The 12,136-nt window shown below is 37.6% G+C and overlaps 1 protein-coding gene across 12 annotated transcripts in view; it reads right to left on the bottom strand.

Moving 5' to 3' along the window:
• Positions 1 to 12,136, bottom strand: part of INPP4B (inositol polyphosphate-4-phosphatase type II B) — a 322,017-nt gene that overhangs the window by 276,774 nt on the left and 33,107 nt on the right. For 6 of the 12 annotated variants that reach the window (XR_015772647.1, XM_088056194.1, XM_088056195.1 and 3 more), the window contains exon 1: positions 11,284 to 11,416. The exons of 3 other annotated variants lie outside the window; for them this stretch is intronic. Coding sequence is in view for 6 of the 9 variants with exons in the window: in XM_088056194.1 (XP_087912320.1) it covers positions 11,284 to 11,409 (126 nt within the window). In the remaining 3 variants the exon portion in view is untranslated. Of the gene's footprint in view, positions 1 to 10,163; positions 10,284 to 11,000; positions 11,095 to 11,283; positions 11,417 to 12,136 lie in introns of those variants that run through there. 3 more of the 12 variants (XM_088056197.1, XM_088056199.1, XM_088056204.1) reach the window with 3 other exon arrangements.

The raw sequence follows: 12,136 nt of genomic DNA, 5'->3' as shown, positions 1-12,136 counted from the left end.
GCACACAAATGGCTTTGGTTTTACTTCATATGCCTATAAATTACACCTTCTGAAACATGGATATGAGATTCAAGAGAGATTTGTCTTTGTCAAAGAGGCTATCCTTTATAGTACCCAAAAGGTGAAGCCTCTGAAAGCTACTGTTTTACAAATTCCTGGGATATAAGCTGACTAGGAAGTGCTACATCATTTAGTTTGATCCATCATAAGACATTGCCCTTTAATCACTCAGTGGTCTCTGTACTGAGTCTAGTACCTTGTGACATTTTAAAATTAAACACCTGCTATATCTAACCACACTTGGGCTTCACTGCCCAATCATTCTGTGGTCAGATTCATTTGTCTGGCTTCCATTTCCAAGTTTCTCTCTTATTGTGATCTCCCTAATTAAAGAAAGTAACTGATAAAATCACCTTTTGAAAACACTGACACTAATCATGTCGCTAGCCTTTTTATAAGCTAAAATTTGTCAAATCTCCTGGTTCCTTTCATAAGTTCTTCAAATTTTGAGAACTTGTTTAAACGAAGAAACCAGAATAAGATAGAGTTTTCTAGAACTGACCTGGATATAGAGTGAAAATCACTCACCTATTTAACCAGTTTCATTAAACTTCAGCACTTCAAGTGGAATTCCCATTTATATCCTGCAAGCCTAAATCATTTCAGCAACAAGCCATTAATTTGTGTCTCACCAAGTTTCTCAAAATGCAGCTTTGAATTTCAAAAGCCTAAGTGGACCTAGCGATTGATTTCAACAAAACTCACCCACTCCTTTATTCACTGTTGCAAAGCTATCAAAACACGTCCTTAAACTGTTTTACAAAATGCCAAGGCTCCCATGAAAATAGGGTGCTTAGAGGAACATGGAGTACAAGGGAGTAGTTTCAAATTTAAAGCCCTTCACTAAAAATTTCTGCAAGTTACACACCAGAATGATAATGCATGAAGGTAGTCATGAGCTTGCTGTCCCCTACATTAAACTTGTCAGACCATTTGCCACCCAGCAGAATGCAACTGAATGAAACTTAAGCCAGAGAATTCCTTACATCCTACTGTCTCCTTTTGTTTGCAAACATACAGAAATCTCACAGTTTCCTGAACAGCGCTTTGAAAGGAAACACTGCTTTAAAAATGTACCATATGTGCACATCCATCGCTATATTAAGATAAGCCACTATATCATATTGAAAAATCTTTCCAACAATGCACAATCTGCCCAGCAGTGTAATCATTTCCATCCAAAACACCCTGGAAGCCAATTATAAAATACTTACTGTTAACAGGTGTATGGATGCTAAATCTGAACCAGAGTGCCTGTAGCTATTACAGGCCACAGAGCTCAGTCCTGCCTGAGAGGTAGCCTGAGAAATTTATGGGAGGATTTAAAAACAATCCTCAAAGACAGAAAACAGCCCTTGCAGGTGTTGTTTTCCTGTCTCTTGTTTTCTCTGCCAGAGAAAGTCAGAGGGTGTTGTACACCACTGACCAATGATGGTGATGTAGCAGTTTACTAACCAATAAGAGTTTCCTTTCTGTACTTTCCACGAACTAGTCTATAAAACAAGGCTAAAGCAATAAACTAAGGAATTCTCCTGTTCTGGCTCCTTGAGAGTCCGTGTCGTCTCTACCCAGCCATTCCTAATTAGGGCGACACAGGTGAGTGTCTCAAGCTGCACACTATCCGAAATTCTTTGCAATCCAGTGCTATTTTCAGGCAACTACGCAAGCATGCTCATAGTATCAGACAGAAAGGGTAAGAAAAAGGGCAATTCCACACTTAGTGCTTGTTCATTCCAGAAGATGAGTGGATTCAACTTCCAATAAAGCCAATGACAGGTGAGAGTACTCAGCAGCTCATGTAAGGCTCTCCACCGCCTGTCAGGGTCAGAGCCTATTTGAACAGGCCATTCATATTAGGCATATAGTTCCATTTCACAACAAAGGAAAATACCATCATATATTTTTATATAGATATAATACCTTTATAACAAATTTAGTTACAAAATCAAATGAAAAAACTGTAGTCAGGGTCTGAAATTGCATTTTGAACATTGCCAAAATGCCTCATTTAGCTGTGAGATTTGTTTCCATTATGCCAGTGGATTTGGCAGAGTAATTCTGGATTTAGACCTGTGTATGTTATATGAGCAGACCCTGGGCATAGACTATTTATGATTCACCAAAAGAATGTTGATATAATGAAGAACAGTCAGTGTTATAGACAGCATACAATGGATTTTTTTTTTTTCATTTCCACTCTTCGAATAATAGTGATTTGTATTTTTTGTCCCTAAAAGCACAATGCCAAAATAGCTATCATTAAAAAGGATTACTCGAGTTCTTATGTTAGACTAGCACATCCAGAAAAGCAATAGGAAAAAGAATTGCCTTATTTTTCAATAGAAAAAGCAGATTTCCTTTCAGTCAGCACCATCTCTCCCTCAGTTCTGCATGCAAAAGGTAGGAGATTAATAAAAACAACCTTTTGTCTTCACACATTAAATGCTTATCACAAAGGTGAATTAGTTATAAATGTCAGAAAAGAAAATCTTTATCAATCAAAACAAGGCAGCTTAACTCAGTGGCTGCCTATGTTAGATATCAAATAACTTCCCAGAAGGTTTCTTCTACTCCGCAGCAGGGAGAATTGGTGACTGCAGAACACACTCAACACTGTTTTCTCAGCTTTTCTCCCTCTTCCTCACAAGGGAGCAGAAACAGGCACTTCGGCAAGGAACATCTTTTGCTCCCATCATTTCAGGTCAAAACTAATCCATGTTAAAACACAAAAACATTCACTATTACACTTATATTAGAACACGCTAATCTGAATTTACAATTTTCAGAACATAAAAAATGGAGCAAAATGAGGCTTAAATATTTACAGCTATTACTATTTTGCTACACATTTTTAAAGTGCTTAACCAGTGGGAATAACATGTATTTGTTTATAGATACATGCAGGAATTATAACAAACTTTTGAATGGGGAATGTTTTACAACTTCACAGTCAGTGAATGGGTCAAAAAACTTTGAAAAGTTACTCTTCCATAAACAGATTATTTTCAATATTGCATTATTTTTCTTTTTAAAAACACACTTGTAAGTGTATGAGTAGATACATATCAATACATAAACCTATTATAAACATACACAGACATAAATCTCACAGACAAATGTGATCTCTTTAGAGATCACTTCTTAAAAGAGGAAGAAATATTTTTACACAAGCTGCATTATTTTGCATTTTTGAGGGGGCACATGAAACCTTGTACCTCCAGACAGCTGCCAGCCTGGAATTGCTACAGAGCTGGAAAAACAGCTGTACCTTAAGGTCATGTTATTCTACAGCTGCCTCTGAGGAACTTTTTTATTTCTCTAAGATAGCCACCACTAAAATCATTATATTGAGCAGAAGGATCTCTTGTTGTAATAAATAAATAAATAACACTCTCTTTTTCTCTTGATAATTTTAATTAAGATTTTTCAATATGCAACATTTGAAAAGCAGAGAACCTTTTTCTCCACAAGATAGTGGGGGGTTTACACTTACAGGCATTGAGAATTAGAATAACTGTGCTCAGTAATAACCTGTGGGACTTTCTTAGAAAAGGAATTGAAATTCCTACATGTTTTCAGACCTACTAGTGCAAGGACAACACTGAAAATAACATAATATAAAGTGATGCACTTCCACCAACTGGAAACTTAAAGTTATCAGATCCAAGTATGTAGCTTTAGAGTACAGGTACAGGCTGCTGCTAAGACTAAATTCCATCCCCCAGAACCCTATGAAGGAAGGAATCACATTCACACTGCAGATTTTTCAGATAAAAGATACTTTTCTATAGGATTGGGAAAGTAGTTATCTTTTACACATGAAAAATAAGCAAGTCCAAAGATTAATCAGACTAACAATGAAAAGCCTATTAGTGAACAGGACACACAGTGACCAGCCTGCCCTGACAGAAAGGATCCTTCTTCTCAAGGGGTCATAACATGATCGCTGGGAGCCAGAAGGATTTACTCAGCAATAAGAACATCATGCATAGCTCCTTAAACCCTTTCCTAGAATCTACCACAGATCATGGCACAGATAGCCCATGATACTGGGCTACAGAAATGTTTGGTATCACTCCAGTAAATGTAAAGTTTTTAACAGTATTAGCAGTAATAACACTCAGCATAATCATAAGTAACATAAAATTCAAAAACATCCTCAAAATAACAGATATCAACCAGGCAGGGCTCAATATGGTGCCTACAATGAGTACACAGGGCAAAATAAACCTGGTGAGGAACCTCAAGGTAGACAGAATTAAATGCTTCTTAAAGCCTCCTGCCCAGGAAGTTTGCTGCACACTCCACAGAAAATTGTGGCTAATTATCATTAGAAAACTTATGTTGTGGTTTTACTAGGGCATGTGTAAAATATTCTGAAAATGTGGCACAGAACTTGCTCAGCCCCTTATAACTGAGTCTGTGCTGGGTTTGAGCTTGTTTGGGTTTTTTTCTTAATAGAATAAAAGTAAATACAATCACAGTGAAGATCAGCTGGGGCAAGTGAAGATAAAACATTTGCTGTTGCTGAAATTATTGTGGTAGGACTGATTTTACCACTAAACATGACCTATTTCTAACAGTTACTAAGGGAATAGACATTTATTCAAGCTTACTGGAAACTGAAAGACATTTAAAATATGGTCATAAAAGCCTGAAGAAACTGGCAAAGGAGATGTGAAGTGAGTAATGGAAAATCTATACTGATAAAACAACAAAGACTTTAGAGATGGGAGGATAAATTCTGAGCAACTGGATGTCAAATTTTTAAAAGATGGCAACCAGTGACTGGTGACTAGCAGTTACTAGCAGAGAAAAGCCAGTCTTTATTCACAGGGAGGGGGAAAAAAATCACGTTAAGATCTTTGTACCCTTTTTCAGGTATACGACAAAGGAGACTTGAGCAAACTAGTTTTGAGTTTCATTCTTTAGAAAGGTATTTAGTGCCAGTCAAGCATCAGTAATGAGGAAAACAAAAAAGTGAGGTGTACATGATTGGTGAAACCAAGCCAACAACTGCACAAAGCATGCACAGCAACCAGAAGTAGTTTTCAGCACAAGTCATTTTTACCTATTAATTTTTCATCCCTGACCACTCTGCAAATCTTCAGTTTTCCTTCTGTGTCAAAACAACCTGATGGGCACCTGGCCAGCAATGCAAGATCTTCAACATTGAATCTCATGGGGTTGCCAGGGAAGAGGATGAAGATGAGTAAGAGATGGAGGGGATCAATGATGGTGCTACTTAATCTGTTGAAGCTGAGCAAAATCAAGACAGCAGATGTGAAGGTCAGCTGAAACGTTAAAACAAAAAAATCAAAAAGATGGCACTGTTCATTGTGGTTTCCATTCTATTGAATAGACTCCAAACACTCCTTTTTTTTCATAAGTGTTTTCATATGTGAGCAGTGTAAGTAATAGGGAAAAAAACCCAAAGTCACTCAGGTAACCTCTCACATTTCTTTTCAGTAGCTCTAGAAACTCATGAAGAAGCTGTAATTTTATGCAGCATTTTCACAGTTAATTAATACCGCTAGAAATATATTTTGGCTATAAGCATATAAATAACTAGAAAGCTCAAATATGCATTAAGGGGGCAAGGAGAAGAAGGTCGATTTGCCTTTTATTTCTGTCTCCTTCACAGAACAAGAGTGCTAACAAAATACCAAGAGTTACCTATAAAAGTCCACTGTTCTAACAGTTTTCAGTTATTTTGGAACATTTTCTTCTGTGGATTTGGGAAATGAGCTGTGTTTCTCTCTCCCCCCCACCAAAAAAGAAAACCAAAAAAACCCCACAAACAACACAACAGCTTTTGTTTCTTTGAACTACATATACTGAACTTAATGAAAAAATTATAGTTGGCATATAGAAGACATCTCAGTTTCTTTCTCAAAACCTCTCCTCTGTTTATTGGAAATTATTTTTACATGAAGTTCATAAGTTCATTCATAAGAAATTCTGACCATTGAATATTTGGAAGCAAGTATTTTTGTCCAAATTGCAGTTAACACAGCACCACTTCATACTGCTGCAAGAATGAGAAAATAAGGCCAGAAAAGTAGTTCTAGAGATCTTCCTTTTAATCCCCACAATCTCCTATACTTTTAATATCCAATGCTTATGTAGAGGCCTTTCTCAAACAAAGAATTGTTAATTCTTAATATGACCCTTATACAATCAAGCAAGTGAAGCCTGTCAGATGGGTTTTAATACTCCTATGTAGTCTAAGAAAAAAAAAATGTCCAATCCTCAGTACATGGGCTTCAGAAGCCAGTTTCAGTCTCTAAATAAGAGGACTTTATTCTTCAGAGAGCAACACGGACATCTTTTTCTGGTGGAGAACTACAACTCTTAATAACCTGATCCAGTTCCTCTCAACTGTTGAGCTGAGGGAGAAGCTACATCTTCTGCACTGTATCATTCTGTGGGCCCTTTCATTCCTACTTTTACTTTTCCATTCCATTTCTGAGTTTATCCCTCAAGCAATGGTCACTGCTGTGTCCTGTAATTTCCAATGGCCATATCACAGCCAATTCCAATAGCTCTATGTCAGCAAAAGCAAACCAAACTTAACTATTACTTTGCACATGTGAAAAATAGCAAAGTCAAAAATTTGATGTTCTGAAAACAAATCTCCACGTAATTTTTTCCTCCCAGGGAGGTTCTACGTAATTGGCACAGAGCTAAAATCTCTTTAGTCTCCCTTCCATTATGAAATACCCTAGCAAGCAAGGAAGAAAATATGTGCAAGCAGTCCCTACATGTATCTAAGCAAAGGTTCAGCTCCAATTCTTCCGTTTATTCCCACACATACACCTTATTTCTAGTTTCCCCTTGAGCACCAGCAGCTATACTTCTTTTACCCTATCTTCATAATATTCTTGAAATAATCTCATAACTTCACAGTCATCTCAAAACCTGACCTACAATTTCTATAAGGATAACCTACAAGGATGCTCTTGCGCCTAAAAAGAGCTACCAGAGGCTCCACCATGCAGGTGCCAATAGTTTGTTTATTGATAGACTACAGCTGTGGAAAGATAGCTAATACAGCACTCACAAAGAGGATATTTATCACACCCTGTAATCTTACACTATGAGCATATTCAGCATTGAAGACCAAATCAATCCAAAGATGCTGGTTGGGCTGCACAACACATGAAACCTAGCCACAACGGACCCTTGCAAAAGGAACTTTAGAAATGGCAGTGCATACATTCCTACCAGTCTCCATATGCTGAATGGAATTAATTCTTCATTTTGTTTTACAGCCACAGACTGTATTTTTAAAAGCAGAAAACACAGTCTTTGCAATAGGCCTATTTGCTTTTCAAGAAAAACAACAGTTTGGCAAGCTAAACAATTTTGGTGGTCTCCAACTGTGCATTGTTTTGGTTTGGCTGGCTCCCTCAGACAGATCTCTTGAACAGCTTTCACACAGCTCATTGATACCCTTCTTGTTTTAGAGAACAATGTTCTAGAAACCCAAAAGCAAGCAACCTCCTTATTGGTTTGTGAGCCAATCAGTTACAGTCCTTTTTATAAACACCTTATAAATCTATCCTAAATAGCATCTTCATCTACTTATAGTTATTCTTGATTGCTTCAATCTCTTTGAGTAGCATAAGGAAAATCAGAACCTATGAATCTGGTCCCAGATGGAAAAGCCTTGAAAATGCCAATAATTGAATAAAACCTAAGTTATCAAAGCAAATAGAGGTTACTGGCTAAACTAATCATGCTTAAATGCAGTAATTACTGTAATGCACAGACATCTGTATGCCACACAGAACTGCAAAACACAGAAGGTCAGGAGATGAGAGAAGTTGTAAACTGTTATTGAGAAAGCATTTGCTTTCTAGCAAAGCAAAAATAATCCCAGGTAGACAAAACACACCAAGCTTCTTGAAAGGCTATTAAAAGGAATAAAGAAGCTCCAGAAGGAGATGTGCATATTGATTTTGTTATTTTCCCCTTCAAGGGAGATGGTACATATCTTGCACTCATCTATCAGTAAAGTAGTAACAGCCTAGAATTCCTTTTATCATATCTGTGCATCACTTGCTCTGCATAGGAGCCGTAACATGTAAATCATGGGGGACAGTAAGAGCAGGACACAGCAGTAAAAACCCTTGAGCCAGCATACTTTGGTACATATCAGCCAGTACCTGGAAATGCAAGGCAGCAGGGCCAGTAGTCCCCCAGCAATAAAAATCAAGGTGCCTGTTCCCTGGAAGTTTGCCAGAGAAGCTAAACTAATCTGACAGTGTCTGAATAGTATTCAGACCTAAAACATGTAAGAAATCCTGGGATTCAAACTTAGCCTTTGGATGGTCATTGAGTCTTTAAGTTAAACCTATCACAACCAGTGATCACAACAATAAAATTAAAGGTAAACTACCCCAAAGGACATGTCTGTCTTCAGCTGCAGGACTAGGTCTCCTTGAAGGACCAGAAAGACTTTCTAGCTCAAAAATCCACTTACCTTCTGTCTCCATTTCAGACTGAAACTGTTAGTCAGGGAAACTACTTAGTCATATAGTGCCTTTAAATATTTATCCTAGATTATTCCTTTCCTAGCATAAGCTCAGATAGAAAAGATATTGCCTTCAGTTATTTAACACCAGTGGTTCAAGAGACAAATTCAGTCATGCTGAGTTTAAAGGCCTTCTCAACATTCTTACACACACAATCATCACAACCATAATTTATAAAGAAACTGGACCAGTCAATTACTTTGTGAGTGGCCAGGAGAGAAAAAGGTAGAGGAGTCTATGTCCTTGGAAGCAATAATTTTAGGACAGATGACCATTTTGACAGCTCATAGACCACAAAATTTATGAAGTTCTCTGTTGGATATCCCCTGTCTCCCTGCATTTGATGTTATACTTTTCATGATCACTTTCTATGGACAGAGTAAAATCAGAATTATTTTATGTATGTGACACAGAAAAAGAGTAACATAGAGTAACTGTAAGTACCAGCCTTGAAGTGGTGATTAGCACAATGACAAAAAAGCACATTTTATATCACTTGAAGAGATGAAAACCAATCTCTTGCCCTATACATAAATATTAGCAGTCAAAAAGCCCAGCAGCATGTTCGAATAAATTTTTAAATTACAAGCAAGTTTTATCATGTAAAACCTGCACAAAATTGACTTCAGTACTTAAAGGCTAGAATGAATAACAGCTACCCACGGAAAAATTTGCAACTCTTTCACCCTGCAGAACAGCTAGTAAAGCATATTTTATTAGTTTTGGACAACCACCACACTGTACCTGTCCAGCAGGAAGTGCAGCAGGTCACTGCTGCAAGTACAAAAGGGAGTAAGCACCTTCATGGCTGCATGCACTTCCCTGAAACAACACTTTCAGCAGAGTTTCTTAGGCTCCAAGTTTTCTTACAGATCATAAGCCCAGATCAACATCTAATTGGAGCATAATACCTTGCAGCTTTCACTAGTACTGCATATAATTCTAGATATTTCAGCAAAGTGTTAAAATAGAAGTTTTTTAATACTGCAATCTCCTAAACCTCTGAAGTAAAGTCAATAAAATTGACTGCCCAATTTCACTAGTTTAGCTATTTCAAAAAGAAAAACACTGGAACTCACATCTTCAAGTCCTCAGAGACTCTACCAAACACATTCTAAACTCCCATTCTCTTCCTCTGAAAAGGTACCATATTTTAAGTTCACATCATTTTGCATTAAGAATTTCTTTAATCTTTGCAACACACAGCACAGGAAACAGCCTTCAAACAGAATGCTGCAAAATTAGTCCATAATTCTGTCTTCAAAATTTATATTCTTTTTAGATAAAGAGATATTACTAATTCCTCATACTGTCTCTTTATTAGTTCATAAAATATACATAACACTTTACACTCCCCCATTAAAACTCTCCACTCTATCCCTGATCCCTGCACACTGAAACAAAACACTAGGTTTTCTACCTTGGACTGAGGAAATAAGAGTATAAGGCAGAGTCAGCAAAAAGAATTAACACATGGTAGGAGTTTCAAATAAACAGATATATGGATATATATCTAACTTAAAATTTCAAAAATCGGTATTTAAATCTATATTTAAGTTTTACCTTGAAAATCATTAACAGCTGATCAGCAGGGAAGAAAACCCTTGGCTGAGTTCAAAATCTACTTGGCTGGGTTCTATTCAGGGACTGCACTACAAAGGTTTCAGAGTCTGCAAAGGCAACCTTAATACAAAGAGGAAACAGTAGAAAAAATTATCTTACAGAAGAATCTTCTCTTTAGGTTTGGGTTTTTCTTTTTTCCTCACTGAAAACAGGCAATACCTATATATTAAGTATCACTAAGTACTAGGCTTTCTACAGAAGATATCTATTGACATTACAAAGTTATTCACACTTTTCTTATATGAGGTTATAGGTGCTTATCAGCTGTCTGCAAACAGTCAAGCTATCTGATTATACCCAGGGAAAATTTCAGTTTCTTTCTAGCTGCTCAGTCTCCTCACTTTGTCTTCTGGCTGTCTTACTTCCTTTCAGCAAGGTCAAAGCTAGGGCTGACCAAATAATGTTTGTAGGCTGAAAGTACTATAACAACCTATTTGAATAGATTATCATCCTTAACTAGTTCTAATGTTTCTTCCTACAATTTATCAGCCATTGCATTTTTCAAAAACAAAAAACAATTAGAATCAAAAAATTACAGGCCTGCAATATTCAGCAAGTTAATAAGTCATGTAATTTCCTAGGACACCCTTTATTGAGCATTGAAAACAATTTTGAGGGTTTTTTGTTTGCATAGAAGAAAGGTAACAGAAACATTAAATTATTATCCATTTTCACAATAGTACCAGTGGTTATTTCAGTCATAATTTTATGCTGAATCACACACACCATATTGTAATAACTTTATCATCTTTAAATTTTCAATTCAGTCACCCTTACCTCAGTATGCCCTGAAAAACATCATAGGAGCTCCAGCTGATACAGCAATCCCTAAGCAGAACCAGACTTCTTCCAAGGGATGCATGACCTAGCAATGGCATAATTGTGCACTACATAAACCAACCAGAACCCTCATCCGCTATCACTGCTGTTTGCAAGTCCCTTTTTAAAAATCTTAAGCCAAACAAGACCTTAGAAGCAAAGTATCTCCTGAGAAAAAAGGCACTTAGAGGTGAGCTATTTTATTTGGAAAGAGATAATGAAAAATTAAATGCTGGCTTGCCTTGAAGGAATTCCCTTCAGCTGAAAAAAATAGCAACCATGCAGAACAGCTCTGTCTTCCCTTCAGCTGACAGATTTCCCAGCCAAGCAAAATCTTAAATGATTCATGTAGTTTCCCAGCCGTCATTCCCAGATCACATTCTGACGTGATCTTTCTGGGGAAGGGGGGAAGAAATCTTGCCTTTTGTTTCCTCTAAAAGGGATAATACAAATAAGCACTTACTGCCAACAGGTATCACCTGACACATCCACTGAAGGATGTACTTCCAGTTACTGATATTGATCCAGCTGAAAACCTGGAAACCTGTTCCCATAAGAAGGAACATTTATCTGTTGTTGGAGTTGTCCCATGTGGTTTTAGTGTACCATACTAGGCAGAGATTGAGCAAGAATTTACTGCTTTGCTCAGCACAGCCACCACACCGTGACACCAAGTGCTCACAGTGCAACTTCCCTGGGGCTGCACCTGAGCAGCCACTGACCCGACACAGGTGCAGGCTCCTGGGAAAGGAAGCTCTCCTACCCTACATCAGCACCAGTGCTGATAGAGCCACACAGTACCTCAAGGAACTGACCTTGATGAAAACCTAACCAAGCTGTTCCCTGATCCACCCTGCTGCAGAAATGCCAATGCCAGCCCAACTCGGAGGGCAAAAGTGTGAGCCCACAGGTAATCCTTCTGCAGAGGACCACAGATGTGCCAGCTCAGGGTGATTGTGTAAGTGCAGCCTTACTACAACAATTCCCATATGAAGGACCTCAAACATAGTCCTCATCCAAGAAAATTCATGGCAAATTCAAATTAACCCACGATCTTAACTCAAATTTCCAACAATACTTTCAAGCAACACTGC

The sequence above is a fragment of the Pseudopodoces humilis genome, chromosome 6 (assembly GCF_049639895.1).
Source record: "Pseudopodoces humilis isolate 2021_Gansu_Grassland_sample_001 chromosome 6, ASM4963989v1, whole genome shotgun sequence".
Taxonomy (NCBI): domain Eukaryota; kingdom Metazoa; phylum Chordata; class Aves; order Passeriformes; family Paridae; genus Pseudopodoces; species Pseudopodoces humilis.
Note: the sequence above shows the minus strand (reverse complement) of the source record. Positions and strands in the feature narration are given on the sequence as shown.